Source organism: Cervus elaphus, chromosome 8, assembly GCF_910594005.1.
Source record: "Cervus elaphus chromosome 8, mCerEla1.1, whole genome shotgun sequence".
Taxonomy (NCBI): domain Eukaryota; kingdom Metazoa; phylum Chordata; class Mammalia; order Artiodactyla; family Cervidae; genus Cervus; species Cervus elaphus.
Genome location: NC_057822.1, coordinates 7,281,361 through 7,297,648, shown reverse-complemented (window position 1 = coordinate 7,297,648; position 16,288 = coordinate 7,281,361). Strand labels below are relative to the sequence as shown.

At 48.4% G+C, this 16,288-nt stretch overlaps 1 protein-coding gene across 1 annotated transcript in view; it reads left to right on the top strand.

Moving 5' to 3' along the window:
* Window positions 1-10,244: 10,244 nt before the first annotated feature.
* The window catches only part of IL22RA1 (interleukin 22 receptor subunit alpha 1), a 29,485-nt gene continuing 23,441 nt past the window's right edge, over window positions 10,245-16,288 (top strand). The window contains exons 1-3 of the mRNA XM_043909246.1: window positions 10,245-10,470; window positions 14,555-14,687; window positions 15,825-16,003. Coding sequence (XP_043765181.1) covers window positions 10,428-10,470; window positions 14,555-14,687; window positions 15,825-16,003 — 355 coding nt within the window. The 5' untranslated portion in view covers window positions 10,245-10,427. The remainder of the gene's footprint in view (window positions 10,471-14,554; window positions 14,688-15,824; window positions 16,004-16,288) is intronic.

Sequence of the window (16,288 nt, the reverse complement as noted above, 5' to 3'; positions counted from 1 at the left end):
TTTGCAACAATGGTCTCTGGAAGGATATAGAATATCCTATGTGGCAGCCTTATAAGCCCAAATTTATTCTAGTAGCTCTCTACTGGGGAAGGGTCTCCCAGCTCCCACCAATTCTCCCTCAGGGTAACTTCTGAAAACCTAAAAAAAACAAAACAAAACAAAAAACCAGCCTGTCATTTGACCAGCTAAATGGATTTATTCAGAAACAGCAAAGAATTGCCATTTGGGACATGCGATTCATGATGAACAACAAGCAAGTCCAAAGAACAAGGAGAGGAATGTTTCTTTATAAGGGAAAGAGGGGCCACTATAAACCATCTATTGGAGGAAACTGGGAGTTTGAAGGGTAGTGACTCTTCATTGGCTGAGTTAGGACAGTCTCTCATTGGCTAGACTGTTGCCAGGCAAAGAGAAATTCCTCCTCCTGCTGGGCAGTAACATAGTAGCCCTCTTCCTGTTGGGCGATGCAAGGTTATATCTCTTTCTGGGGAGTCTGCGATTGACAGCAAGAGGTAGAGCACGAGAGTTCTCCCTTCTGTCCTCCCACTATTAGTCGTTCAGTCATGTCCAACTCTTTGCAACCCCATGGGCTATAGCCCACCAGGCTCCTCTATCCCTAGAATTCTCCAGGCAAGAATACTGGAGTGGATAGCCATTCCCTTCCCCAAGGGATCTTCCCAACACAGGAATCAAACCCAGGTGTCCCACATTGCAGGCAGATTCTGTACTGTCTGAGCCACCAGGAAAGCCCTTAATCCCCTACCTGTAATCTATTATTTTCTGTAAACTTAGCATCTATGACTGCTTGCTTACAGCTTCCTGGAGTTCATTCCTGTGTGCACAAAATCAAGCTAAAGTGATGGGAGTTTGGGGGTTTAAAAAAAACCAGCAACTTCCCTGGTGGTCCATTAGCTAGGATACCATAACCCCAAAACAGGGGTTCAATCCCTGGTCAGGGAACTAGATCCCACATGCCACAACTAAAAAAAATACCCCACATGCCACAATGAAGATAGAATATCACACATGCAGCAACCCAAATGCAGTGCAGCCAAATAAATAAATATTGAAAAAAAAAAACAGATGAGAAGTTATCAGTTCAGTTCAGTCCCTCAGTCATGTCCGACTCTTTGTGACCTCATGGACTGCGGTACACCAGATTCCCTGTCCATCACCAACTCCTGGAACTTACTCAAACTCATGTCCATTGAGTTGGTGATGTCATCCAACCATCTCATCCTCTGTCATCTCCTTCTCCTCCCGCCTTCAATCTTTCCCAGCATCAGGGTCTTTTCCAATGAGTCAGTTCTTCGCATCAGGTGGTGAAAGGATTGGAGTTTCAGCTTCAGCATCACTCCTTCCAATAAGTATTCACAACAAATTTCCTTTAGGATCGATTGGTTGGATCTCCTTGCAGTCCAAAGAACTCTCAAGATTCTTCTCCAATACCACAGTACAAAAGCATCAATTCTTCAGCGCTCAGCTTTCTTTATAGTCCAACTTTCACATCCATACATGACTACTGGAAAAACCAAAGCTTTGACTAGACGGACCTTTGTTGGCAAAGTAATATCTCTGCTTTTTAATATGCTGTCTAGGTTGGTCATAGCTTTTCTTCCAAGAAGCAAGCATCTTTTTATTTCATGGCTGCAGTCACCATCTGCAGTGATTTTGGAGCCCAAAAAAGTAAAGTTTGTCACTATGGAAACAGTCAGTTTTCATTCCAATCCCAAAGAAAGGCAATGCCAAAGAATTCTCAAACTACCACATAATTGCACTCATCTCACATGCTAGTAAAGTAATGCTCAAAATTCTCCAAGCCAGGCTTCAGCAATACATGAACCGTGAACTTCCTGATGTTCAAGCTGGTTTTAGAAAAGGCAGAGGAACCAGAGATCAAATGGCCAACATCCGCTGGATCATCGAAAAAGCAAGAGAGTTCCAGAAAAACATCCATTTCTGCTTTATTGACTATGCCAAAGCCTTTGACTGTGTGGATCACAACAAACTGTGGAAAATTCTGAAAGAGATGGGAATACCAGACCACCTGACCTGCCTATTGAGAAGCCTGTATGCAGGTCAGGAAGCAACAGTTAGAACTGGACATGGAACAACAGACTGGTTCCAAATAGGAAAAGGAGTATGTCAAGGCTGTATATTGTCACCTTGCTTATTTAACTTATATGCAGAGTACATCGTGAGAAACGCTGGGCTGGAAGAAGCACAAGCAGGAATCAAGATTGCCGGGAGAAATATCAATAACCTCAGATAGGCAGATGACACCACCCTTATGGCAGAAAGTAAAGAGGAACTAAAAAGCCTCTTGATGAAAGTGAAAAAGTTGACTTAAAGCTCAACATTCAGAAAACTAAGATCATGGCATCTGGTACCATCACTTCATGGCAAATAGATGGGGAAACAGTGGAAACAGTGGCAGACTTTATTTTTTTGGGTTCCAAGATCACTGCAGATGGTGATTGCAGCCATGAAATTAAAAGACGCTTACTCCTTGGAAGGAAAGTTATGACCAACCTAGATAGCATATTAAAAAGCAGAGACATTACTTTGCCAACAAAGGTCAATCTAGTCAAGGCTATGGTTTTTCCAGTGATCATGTATGAATGTGAGAGTTGGACTGTAAAGGAAGCTGAGCACCGAAAAATTGATGCTTTTGAACTGTGGTGTTAGAGAAGACTCTTGAGAGTCCTTTGGATTGCAAGGAGATCCAACCAGTCCATCCTAAAGGAGATTAGTCCTGGGTGTTCATTGGAAGGACTGATGCTGAAGCTGAAACTCCAATACTTTGGCCACCTCACGCAAAGAGTTGACTCATTGGAAAAGACCCTGATGCTGGGAGGGATTGGGGGCAGGAGGAGAAGGGGGCAACTGAGGATGAGATGGCTGGATGGAATCACCGACTCAATGGACATGAGTTTGGGTAAACTCTGGGAGTTGGTGATAGACAGGGAGGCCTGGCGTGCTGCGATTCATGGGGTCGCAGAGTCAGACATGACTGAATGACTAAACTGAACTGATTTCCACTGTTTCCCCACCTATTTCCCATGAAGTGATGGGACCAGATGCCATAATGTTAGTTTTCTGAATGTTGATTTTTAAGCCAACTCTTTCACTCTCTTCTTTCACTTTCATCAAGAGGCTCTTTAGTTCTTCTTCACTTTCTGTCATAAGAGTGGTGTCATCTGCATATCTGAGGTTATTGATATTTCTCCCAGTAATCTTGATTCCAGCTTGTGCTTCATCCAGTCCAGCATTTCTCATGATGTACTCTGCATATAAGTTAAATAAGCAGGGTGACAATATACAGCCTTGACGTACTTCTTTCCCTATTTGGAACCAGTCTGTTGTTCCATGTCCAGTTCTACTGTTGCTTCTTGACCTGCATACAAATTTCTCAGGAGGCAGGTCAGGTGGTCTGGTATTCCCATCTCTTTCAGAATTTTCTACAGTTTGTTGTGATCCACACAGTCAAAGGCTTTGGCATAGTCAGTAAAGCAGAAGTAGATGTTTTCCTGGAATTCTCTTGCTTTTTCGAGAAGTTATACGTCAGTCTAAATGAGTCAGTCAGTTCCATGAATCAGTTGCTCAAGAGATACTGGTTGGTGCCAGGGTTTCCGCACCCCTTGGCAAGTGATGTGATAATATAGGATGCAGAGGTGTGACTACATTTTATCAATTATCAGCAGTCTGTTTTTTCCCTTACTGTCTCTTTAAGTGGGCTTAGGAGCAGAAGGTGGCGATCCCAAAAGAATGCCTCAGAGTACACGGTCCTGATGGGACAAACCATCAGCAGGGAATGCGAGGCTGCTCTCCAGGAGCCAGTGCCTCCAAGGTGAGTCCCATCCATTCTTTCAGGTTGCTCAGCACATCCCATCCCACTCTGAGCCTTGGCTTTTCTGGGCGCTCAATGGATGTCTTGGAAGCCAGATTCCAACAGGGGCTCAGACTCCCCGACTCCAACTCCCATCTCGGAGTTCCAGGCCCTTTCGTGGGATGCATGCTAAGCTGCTTCAGCCATGTCCAACTCTTAGTGACCCCATGGACCATAGCCTGCCAGGCTCCTCTGTCCATGGGATTCTCCAGGCAAGAATACTGGAGTGGGTTGCCATGCCCTCCTCCGGGGGATCTTCCTGACCCAGGGATCAAGCCTGCATTTCTTATGTCTCCTGCATCGGCAGGGGGGTTCTTTACCACTAGCGCCACCTGGGAAGCCCTTTCCTGGGATGCGTGCGGCGTGCGCGCTCAGACGCTTCAGTCGAGCCTCCTCTAAATAGCTCTAATCCAGCCTCAAAGCCTAAATTACAGGATGGAGTCCTTTACCTCCCCCATCGCTGGAATTTGGCCTCACAAACTACTGCCAACTGAAACTTCTAAGTGGATATTTATGACTGTCCTCATTGCCACCTCCTGCCATCTCCATGTCTACATACCCAGGAGGCTGTTTTTTCATGAAGGTTTTTAAGGGCCCTCTCTTGATCCTTGGTTCCTCATTTTGTAACAGAGAAGACTCACTGCAGGAAGTGTCCTTTGAAACTGCCCAGAGACATCAGCTTGTTTAATCCTCCCAGCATCACTGAGAGTAGAGGCTCTTTTGATCTTCTGTAAATAAGAAAGTTCAGGGTGAGAGCTTAAGCCATCTGCACACTGCAAGCAATTGGCAGAGCTAGGATTTGAACCTAGGTCTGTCTGCCCAAGGCCCATATTCTGTTCACTTCCTGACTCCCAGGGTACCTATAAACCTGTTGCCCCAATCCTGGCATGAGATGCAGGGTATTCTTAATGTTTTATGAGGCAGCATGATCTTGTTAGCATGTAATAAGCTACTGGAACTCCTTACCCTGAGAGAGACAGCTAAAATTCTAAGCAGAGTCAGTGACTGATGAGCTGAATTTGTATTTGTGGTCACTGACAGCAACCAGGTAGGGAATTCCAGGATGTCAGGAGAGGATTCCAACCTCAAAGTGATATAGAAGCAGAGGCCATTCGAGCTCCAGGGGCCCTTAGAGACTCCTAAACCCCAGCCTCCTTTATAGACAGAGGCCCAGAGAGGGACCAAAATCTACTCTGGGTTACCTAGAGTCAGGTGCAGGGGTGGGAGCAGACCCAGGCTCCCAACTTGGAACATCTAAGTCATTGTCCCTAATTAACACAGCCAAGCTTGGAGGCAGATGACTCCAATGCGAATCTGATGCTCCTTTTCTTTAAGAAAAGGCCGTGGGGTGAGTTGTCAAAGCTTCATCCCTTGTTCCTCCCTCCCACAAGTGGTCAGGGACCCCTTTCAAGTGTCTCACCACTGAATCACCATGGAAACAGCACTCCCCTCCCCTAAAGCCACCCCACTCCCTGCTAATGTTCTTGCTTCTACAGAACAAGTTCTGGCATCCCTGGGTGTTCAGAGACAGGACCGGAGCAGGTCACATCCCTGAGTATCTGGCATTTTAGGAAATGCTTTTTCCACACCTTAGGGGTATTCCAGGGAAGCCCTGGCCAGCTCCCTCAGCACATTCATTCATCCGGCAAATATTCCTGGGTACCCACTTGGTGTCAGCTCATGCAGGACGCAAGTTACATGCTTTGTCCCCGAAATGGGGAAACAAATAATGTGGTGAGATACATACCAGGTTGGAGGAGAGACAGGGGGCCATGGGAGCTGCAGCTCCTAATCTACCCAGATGAACTGATCACATGGGGAAGGCTTCCTGAAGGAAGTAAGCTTGAGAAGCGGTCAAGAATGAAGAGGAATTAAAGTGGGATGGACGAGGTGTTCTGGGCAGTGGGTACAGCCTGTGCAAAGGCTCAGAGGCTGGACAATGCAAGGTGTAATTGGAAAATGTCATCAGAGGGAAAACAAGTGCATTTTCTGGCTGTCTGTGTAAAAGAGCTAGCAAGGGCAATCTGCTGAGATAAAGGTCAGTTCTGTAAGCCAGTGCTGGAGAGCTGCTCTCTGAAGGATACAGAGAGAGTACAGAGGAGGGAACAAAGAAATACAAGGGGTGCTCTTTACTTCCCTGGTGTCTCAGACGGTAAAGCGTCTGCCTATGTGGGAGACGCAGGTTCAATTCCTGGGTCAGGAAGATCTCCTGGAGAAGGAAATGGCAACCCACTCCAGTACTCTTGCCTGGAAAATCCCATGGACAGAGGAGACTAGTAGGCTACAGTCCATGGGGTCACAAAGAGTCTGACATGACTGAGCGACTTCACTTACTTATTTATTGTACTCGGAACATTTTCTTCCTCACTGGGGAGACAAACACCTTGAACTTGACAGACCAGAGAAGGAGGTCATCCAGGGAGCACCTCCCAGTGGTCCTACCTTCTCACTGAATACTCCCAGCAACCAAGTGCAGCCCATCACAAAGTCGGCCACACCTTCGTGGGGAGAGCTGCTTCCTTAAACCAAAAGGAATTTGCCTCTTTAATAAGTCCCCTTACTCTGTACTCTGGTTTTCCTGTTTGGAGGTAGTTACCAAAAAGGGGCTCAACTCTTCTCCATGCAGCAGCCTGTCTGGTATTTGAAGACGACGCTGGCACCCCACTTTGCCCCCACCAGAGTCTCTTTTTTCCAGTCGTAGGCATGAGCACAACTCAAGAATAATATTGGACAATGCCAAGTACACAGCATACCAGAGTTCAAGAAGGATTTTTTTAATTTTTAATTTTGTATTGGAGTAGGATTTATTTATAATGTTGCTTTCATTCCAGGTGCACCACAGTGATACAGCTATACATATACACAAATCTATTCTTGTCCAGATCCCCCTCTTGTATAAGTCACTACAGAGTCCTAAATAGGGTTCCTCATGCTTTGCAGTAGGTCCCTGTTGGTCATCTATTTTATATTTAATAGTGTATATATGCCAAGCCCAATCTCCTAATTTATCCCTCTCCTCTTTTCCCCTTTGGTAACCATAAATTTGTTTTCTAAATCTGTGAGTCTGTTTCTGTTTTGTAAAAAAAAAGTTTCTTTGTATCATTCTTTTAGATTTCACATGTAAGTGGTAGCATATGATATTTGTCTTTCTCTGTCTGACTTCACTTACTACGTAATCTCTGGGTCCATCCATGAATTATCCATTTGCAATGAATATGCAAGTGGAATTATTTCGTTCTTCTTTAAAGCTGAGTAATATTTCATTATATATATTCATGTATATACCACATCTTCTGGAAGGATTTTTCAGAGTGAATCTGTGACAGTCTGGAGCTGTCGTGAGCAGAGGAGAAACCATCCCAGCTGGCTTTGAAGAAGTGGGTCTCTGGTTGAGGGAAAAGAAACCCACAGAGACAGGTCCAGCCCAGACAAGGGCATTTCTTCAATGTCCACTTGCGTTGTACTGTCACCTTACTTTTCCTTAATATTTTGTTGTTCAGCCATTAAGTCGTGTCCAACTCTTTGTGACCCCATGAACTACAGCATGCCAGGCTTCCCTGTCCTTCACTATCTCCCAGAGTTTGTTCAAACTCATGTCCATTGAGTCGGTGATGCCATCCAACCATCTCATCCTCTGTCATCCCCTTCTCCTCCGGGCCTCAACCTTTCCCAACATCAGGATCTTTTCCAAAGAGTCAACTCTTTACGTCAGGAGGCCAAAATATCAGAGCTTCAGCACCAGCACCAATCCTTCCAATGAATAGTCAGGACTTATTTCCTTTAGGATGGACTGGTTTGATCTCCTTGCTGTCCAAGGGACTCTCAAGAGTCTTCTCCAACACCACAGTTCAAAAGCATCAATTCTTCTACACTCAGCTTTCTTTATAGTCCAACTCTCACATCCATACATGACTACTGGAAAAACCATAGCTTGGACTAGATGGACCTTGGCTGGCAAAGTGATGTCTCTGCTTTTTAATATGCGTCTAGGTTGGTCATAGGTTTTCTTCCAAGGAGCAAGTGTCTTTTAATTTTATGGCTGCAGTCATAAAATAATATATTTCCTATAAGAGCTTCAAAAAATGCAAATGAGCAAAGACAGGGAAATAAAAATACCTTTAATTCTACTACCACCCAAAGATAATTCCATGAATGCTTTCATATATATCTTTCAGGCTTTTTTCTTTATGCGTGCATGTGTTTTAGCATGCCTTGTACTGTGCATAGTTTCTGCCATGCTTCTTTTTTCTTTTTTTGGCCAGTTTATGGGATGTTAGTTCCCCAACCAGGAATTGAACCAGCACCGTCAGCAGTGAAAGCGCTGAGTCCTAACCATTGGACCACCAAGGAATTCCCCAGGCTTCTTTTCATCTAGTAAAATATGGTGACCCTTTACCTGGGTCACAAAACAGTTTTCTCCAGCGTTGTTTTGAAGGCCGCATTCATCCTGCATTGGATGGACTTAACAGTTATGCATTTAACCAAACCCCTAGAGTCAGATATGAATGTTGTTCTCTTTTATTTTTATTTTTTACTATTAGAAATGATGTCTGGATGTTCTCAAGCTCTTTAACAATCCAGGTGTCTTCCTTGTCATTAATAGTCTCTTAATCATAGTCCCTCCCAAGTATGGGGGGCCTAGTTCTCTCACAGATTCCTTCTTCCAGGAGTTTCTGAGAGTCTCCAAAGAAGACTTCACTTTCCACAGACCTACAGGCTTGCAGCTTGTCCTCTCATCCAACCAGCCCAGACTGCTCCAGCGACTGCTCCTCTCCTGACGAGCCCTTCTTGGCATTTTTGTAACCTGTTTCTCTGACCGTGATCTCCCCACACCCCCTTGTCCCTAAAGTCATCACAGGCCCTAGAGCCATCATAGTCCACTCAGGAGCACAGAAACCTCTTAAGTCTTTCAAACCAAGAGACTTTCACGTAAGGGAGTTGGTTGCCTGGGTGATGAAAGAGCTGAGAATTCACTCAGGAACTGAGAAGCAGCCCAGACAGTCACCACAGCAGGAAGTTGCTCCATCCTTTGAACTAAAGGGGAAAATGGAAGGAGATGTTATCAGAGCCCAGGCCACCTGACGGAAAGATGGCGGCTGCCTGGCTGGAGGCAGCGGGAGCTCCAGAGGAGACACTGCCTTTGGGGGAGGCCACTCAAAGTGGAGGAAGAGGGGGAGAAGTCCCCTGACTTCTCTCCTCCAGCTCACCTGTCTGCCTCCCGTGCCTCCCATTGGCGGAACCGAGCAGGAAGCCATTGGCAAAGGATTCTGGGAAATGCAGTTTCCTGCAACGAACAGGACAGGACTGGCACAAACCTTCATTCCCCCAAAGCACAGCTCAACTGCGGCTGTTTAGTCAAACAAACTTTGCCAAGGACTCGGAACTGACAGAAAACAAGGACAACACAGCAAAGAAAAACTTAAATACAGATCCCTGGCTGTCACAACCTACTATATCCGAAAACCAAGGCCTCTGTGCCCTCCCTGAGGACCCAGCTGTCCTGCCACAGGACTCAGCCAGCTGTTGTGTGACTGGAACTGGTCAAACTCTCCCCAGAGGTAGAGATCTCTGATAATGTCCACCCTAGCCAGAGTCCAGGCCCCTTTAACCTTCTCTTGAGGCCCAGTGAGGAGGGGAAAATCATTGCCTAAACACCCATCCCAGTGGATATCATGTAATCCCTATAGATCCAGCTGCACATGATGGGACAGCTTGGGTGAGCAGTTTGAATCTTCATGGTCCCCAGTCAAAAGCCCATTCCTGAATTTTGCCCCCATCTCTAGCACAGTAGAACAAGTCACTGAAATCTCAGATCCTTTTTTTTTCCCCTGATGTTTTGCAGGTTCCAAATTCCCAAGGCTCAAGGTAGGAGGGCCTGGGCTTCTCACCCCCAGCAGCCTCTCTGGGTGGAAAGCTATTCCCAAGCCCAGCATCCATCATGGCGGACCTACACCAATACATAGCACAAGACACAAGCAAAGACATTTATCTCTTCTTGCCAGAACAAAACCAAGGAGTCTAGCTTTTCCTCTGCCACAAGGAACTTTCCAGAACATATCTTCTGCTCCTGCCTCTGCTCCAGTTGCTTTCCTCAGGGTGAATCCCTGTGGATGGAATCACCGGAGCAAAAGGTAATTTGTAAGTTGCAAGCTTTTGATACCCAGTGCCAACTTGCTCCCAGATAAGGCTGTACATCACGGATTATTTTTGTCTTTTCTGCCTATCAGTTCCCTAATAAAGCACTGAAGTCTTAGGATGAATCAGCCACCGGACCAGATAAACAAGCCAGTCCGTCACTGTTGCTGTTTTCTGCACTTAGGAAGGAAACTCCCTTGGATCCCGCCCAGGATCTGGAATTCCGAAGCACACGGACCAGGCACCTTTGTACCCAGCTCCCCACTGCCCAGGTCCCACCTTTCCTCCTTTCCCCGCCCTCGTGCCTGGGTGGAGCCAGCTGCCAAGGCGCCAAAGCTTCTCAGCCCTCCCTCTGGGCTCAGTCTGGAGCGGAGACCGAAAGAGGGCTCTGTGCCCGGCCCCGATGAGGACGCTACTGACCATCCTGGCGGCGGGATCCCTGGTCGGTGAGTGCCCACCACCCTACGGTCAGACGTGCCCCTACCAGGAGTTGATGATCAGGGCTGTCCTCCCCCCGGAACCCCATCCAGCCCCAGCATGAGCAATTTCAGTTTCTTCTCTGCTGGGCTGCACTGGGAGTTTCTGGGGAGAAGTAGATACCAGCTCAGGTTGCTGAGGGGGCAGGGGGGCGGGGGAGAGGGTCCCTGAGATCTTGGGTTCTTCCAGAGACTCAGCTGACCCTTAAGACTCTCACCATTCTGAATCTGTGGATGCTCCCACCCCAGCGGATGGAGAACTAGCTTGAGGGAGACGGACATCCTTGGACAACTCACATCTTTCTGGTGGAAGTTGTGCTTCTGTTCCTCTGCTTCTGGCTGGCGCTGGCCTGACTTGGGGAGGTGAGGAAGCATCAAGATGGACAAAGCTTGAGTCCGGCCATTGCCGCCTTCCATGCTCCCCAAGGGAGCCTCTTGCAACCCCTTTGTGGCAGACCTGAAAGAGCCCTCTCTCACAGAGTGCTCAGGTCTGTTTCACTAATAGGTCTTCAAACACCAGCGCTCTTAAGAAAATGGGGCTCAAGGGCATAGTCTTCACAGCCAATAAAGTAGAATTCTTTGATGTGTGGTTATGGAGAACTTCAGGACCAGTGCTTGAGATCCTAGATTGTCTCTCTGTTCCCTGAGATGTTTAATAAAATTCAGGGAACTTTCTGAGAAAGTGAAAGCATAGTCCCAGCTGAAGAAGGGGGAGCGGTGGCCGCTGCAAGGTCCCTTCGAGCTCAAGAGCAGGGTGAAGGCCATAAAGGGCTGGAGCTTCCAGCCCCTCCAGTGCCGCGCGTGGTGTGTGCTGCGTGGATGCACGGGGCTTCCAGCTGCCGTCCCAGCCCTCCAGTTCACCCTCCCCTGGGCATCAAGCCGGGCATTCCCAGCACACTGAACTCACGATAAGTTCAGGAGACTTGATGCTTCCCCCGCAAGAGACCCCAGATCTGTCCCTCCAGATCCCCACCCGTTCTGGCTGGGGGCCATTGGCCCTTCACGATGTGGGACACAGGGGGTACCAGCCTTTAGAAAGTTGTTAGGAGTCTAAGTTCACTCTGGAGACTCAGATGCCTTCTTCGAAACTCTTCAGCTGATTCCAGAGCAAGTTGAATTGCTTTTGCTCGTCTGTCCTTAGCTTCCCAACTGATTGATGTAGAATTGTTTTTCCTAGCAAATGCAAAAACTTCCTTTGATCAGATCTCCCAGGCTGTCAATCTCTAGACAATACACGTGTCCCTATGATTTCACAATGTAGACTTTTACCCAGGAAGTGCAGAAACGATGTGGGCTGAGGAGCCGATGATGAATTTGAGAGGGAAAAGGAATGAGTAGGCAGGAGGAAAGGGGGAGATCTTGTTAGCCCTCAACACCTCCTAAAAGAGGGGGGCTGCCGAGGTCCACCAACCTAACTTCAGGAAGCCAACTTCACTTCCCTCTTGGAAAGTGGTCCCCATCTCCATCCAACCTGGGCCCTTCACCTCCCTAGCACATCCCAGCCTCAGCCACCTGCCTCCTCCAAACCCACGTGGCCCACCCAAGATACTGACCCCAACCAGCCACCCTCCGCCTGCAGACCATAGCCGAGCCCGCCTCCAGGCACACCCTGGCCTTCTCTCAAATCCCTCTCTCTTGCCTGCTCTTGACCTCACCACCTTGCCCGAAGCCACCATTGAGTTCTGACCTCAAGTGGGCTCCCTGCCTCAACTTATGACCCAGTTCTGAATGCAGGGCCCCTCCCTTCAGTGAGTGCGTGCTCAGTCAGGAAGTCATGTCCAACTCAGTGTGACCCTGTGGGCCGTAGCCTGCCAGGCTCCTCTGTCCATGGGATTTTCCAGGCAAGAATTCGAGGAGTGGGTTGCCATACCCTCCTCCAGGGGATCTTCCTGACCCAGGGATCGAACTTGCATCTCTTCTGTCTCCTGCACTGGCAGGCAGGTTCTTTACCATTAGCGCCATCTGGGAATCCCTCACTCCAGAACAGACCCCAGTTCTGCCAAAACTCAGATCCAAACAAGATCCCAGCCACACCTTGGGACTCAGCACCATATCCATCACATTGGCTAGAGGCAGGAAGAAACCCCCGCGCCCTAAGACCCCAGTCTGAGGCCCCGAGAACACAAAGATTTCTGCAGCTGCCAGGCCTGCCTGATCCACCCAGATTCAAAGGAGGACGTGGCCTTAGATTTAGCACAAGGATACACAGCCGAGTCAGGCTGTCCGAAGATACTTTCCTTTCCCCACAAATGCCTCCCAAGCCCATGGACCTCTCTTGCAGAAATCCTGTACGTAGACTTGGAATAGAGGAGTAAATAACTCTCCACCGCCTCACTCTCTGGACCTTCTGGCGGTCATCGTCATTGACTGGGTTGGAGGTGGGGGGAGGCCACACATCACATCAAAGACATGTACACACAGGCCTCAAGGCCTTGACTCAGCTGGGTCTGCACCTGTTTATTTCCCATCCCGGCCAACCAGGCCCTTTGAGCATGCGCAGAGCCAGCTGCCGCTCTGGTCGCCATTTTCCTGTGCTCTCCTTTCTTCAGACCAAGCTGGGAGGGCTGAGAGGAGATCTATTTGTAAGTCAAGGGCTCTCCTTTACAGTGAAGATTTGCGTCAGGGTCGGTGCCTCCTTCTGGGTCCTCTTCTTGGGGCTCTGGCTTTTGCTTCCCCTTCCTCGGCCCATTGTATCTGCCCCAAAAGCAGGCTAACTGCTGTGAAGAGTATTGCACACTGCCTCTCTGAGCCTCAGTTTTCCTCATCCATGAAATGGGCATAACCTACCTCTTCAGGTGGTCAGGAGGATTTGATGCAGAGACTTAGCCCAGTGCCTGGCACTTGATGTGCATTGCAGACATGTCAGCTACTGCTGTGGTCCAATTATTTCCATTATAGAGCTGAAGAAATTGAAGTTCTAATGACTTAAACAGCTTCCCCAAGGTCACACTGCCTGTTCAGTTCAGTTCAGTCACTCAGTCGTGTCCAACTGTTTGCGACCCCATGAAGCTGTATGTGGCCTCGGTCAGCATCCTCCCGCTATGAAATCCATGGGGCTGGGGAAGGCTCCTTTGCCCTCCTCAGCAGGTGTGTGGTGGGTGGGCAGGGACTGGATCCACCAACAGAGAGGCAAGGATTCACAAACATCTTCTTCTCCCTTGCTTGAAATTATTGGTTCTAGGAAAGTTACTTCTTAGACATTAGTTGAGTACCTCTAAAATATTCCCTTGGTGAGAACACTGACTTCAGATGGTGCTGAGAAATGAATGAACGCAGTAGCAAGTGTCGACAAGGCTGTGGAATAACCGCACCCACTCAGACATTGCTGATGGGAATGTGAGATGGTGCAGTCACTTCTCTGGAAAACAGTTTGGCTGCTCTTCAAAAGTTCAACATAGAATCGCCATATGACCCAGAAATCCCACTCCTACTGAACTTATGTCCACTTCAAAAATGTGTGCACTAACATTTGCAGCAGCATTACTCAAAACAGCCAGAAAATGGAAACAATCCAAACGTCCATCAGCTGATGGGAAAATAAACAGAATGTGACCTAGCCACATAAGAAGGAAATAAGTACCAATTCATGTAATATGGATGAACCGTGAAAACATGATGCTAAGTGAAAGAAGCCAGACACCAAAGGCCAATTGGATGACTTCATTTGTACAAAATGTCCAAATAGGCAAAGTCATTGAGATAGGAAGCAGATTATTGGTTGCCTGGGGCTGGGAGGACGGGGAGAGATGGGAATGAGAGCTCACGGATACAAGATTTGTTTGGGGGCGATGAACACGTCCTGCGGCAGTGGTCTACACTGCCTTGTGAATATATTTAGGATACCACGGAACTGTATGATTTTAAGTGGTGAATTGTGTGGAATGTGAATCATAGCTCAATAAAAAGGAAAAAAAGAAGTGAAGGGAGTGGGAGGGTCAGCTAGCACAGTCTCCTGCTAAGTGGTTGCTGGCTCACCCCCTCAGCTGGCAACTCGAAAGGGGGCTAGGGCGGGGTCTATGCACCCACCTGCTCACCCTGCTCCCACTTCCTGCAGCTCACATCGCTGAGGACACCTCGGATCTCCTTCAGCACGTGAAGTTCCAGTCCAGCAACTTCGAAAACATCCTGACGTGGGACGGCAGGCCGGAGAGTGCCCCTGACACTGTCTACAGCGTCCAGTATAAGACGTAGGCTCCCCAGCAACGTGACCCCTTTGACTCTGCTCTGAAACCAAAGCAAACCCTCCCCTCTTCCATATGTCCCTACATCCCCCTTGGACCCAGACTGGTGTCACTCAGCAACCCTCCCCCAAGACATGGCTTTGTTCCTTGATGTTTCTTCTGCAGGGAGAGGTTAGAATGATGGTTACAATACGGGCTCTGAAGGCAAACTCCAGCCCCTCGTACTATAACCCCAGGCAGGTAGATAAATTCACCAAGCCTCCATTTCCCATCCATGAAGTAAAGATAGCAATAATACCTTCCTCTTAGGGTTGTTGGATGGGTTAAGTGAGTCATTAGCATGTGTGCCTGGCAAAGAACAAATGCCCAACCATTGCTTTGTTATTTGGGGAAGACTAAGTCAGCAACCAGGTGGCGCTAGTGGTAAAGAACCTGCCTGCTGATGCAGGTAGACGGAAGAGACGCTGGTTCCACCCCTGAGTCAGGAAGATGCCCTGGAGGAGGGCATGGCAACCCACTCCAGTATTCTTGCCTGGAGAATCCCGTGGATGGGGAGCCTGGTGGGCTGCAGTATAGAGTTGCACAGAGTCGGACACAACTGAAGTGACTGAACACGCACGCACGCCAGTCAACAAAAAGTCCCGCTCACCCCCTCCAGCCCCCACCCAGCCCCGTTCCTGCTCATCTCCCTTCCCAGGCAGGAGAGGGGGGTTACGTGGGCTCAGGAATCTGCAAACCTGGGTGCCATTCCTGGTCCTACCACTTCATCCTGTGGCAAGTCACTTGCCCTCTCCGAGGCCCAGGTCCCTGACCTTTAAATGGGCCTACCAGTGCCCAGAATATGAACTCAAACTGTCTGAGTTCACATCCTGGCTCCCTGCATGCATGATGCAAACACCTGGGCAAATTTTACTTCCTGAAGCCCCAGCTTCCTGACTTGAAAAGGAAGGAAGATATTAATAATGTGTGAACCTCGCAACACTGTTGTGAGGTTGATCTGAAGACTAACAGATCATCTGCATAAAAAGCCTGGGACACACGTGCTAAGTAAATATTCAATATCGTTATCAATATTAATAAACCACAGGCTGGCTGCCAAGCCTGTTCATGAAGGATGTGCTCCAGCCCCTCCCTGGCCCACAGGTATGGAGAAGGAGAGTGGTTGGAAAAGGAGGGCTGCCAGCGGATCACCCGGAAATCCTGCAACCTTACCGTGGAGACAGGCAACCTCACTGAGCTCTACTACGCCCGGGTCACCGCCACTGACGGGGCAGGCCGGTCTGCCACCAAGATGACCGACCGCTTCAACTCATTGCAGCACAGTGAGTGGGGGACTTTCGTTGCACGGGATCTGGGGTGCAAGGATGACCTTTTCCCCTCTGGAGTGGGTGGAGCGTCCAGAGGGGCTCTGCCTCTCAGGGCCAGTTAAGGATGTGGCTTTTACAGAAGACGCCCCAGACTGGACAGCATCCCCCGTGTGGATCCCCCATCTTTCTCCATCTCTAGACCTCTCGTATGCAGACCACATTCACCTTACCACTTTAGCGCAACCAAGGCCTCCTAACTCCATCCCCTTACTCCTTGTTTGACTCTTTTCCAATCCTCAG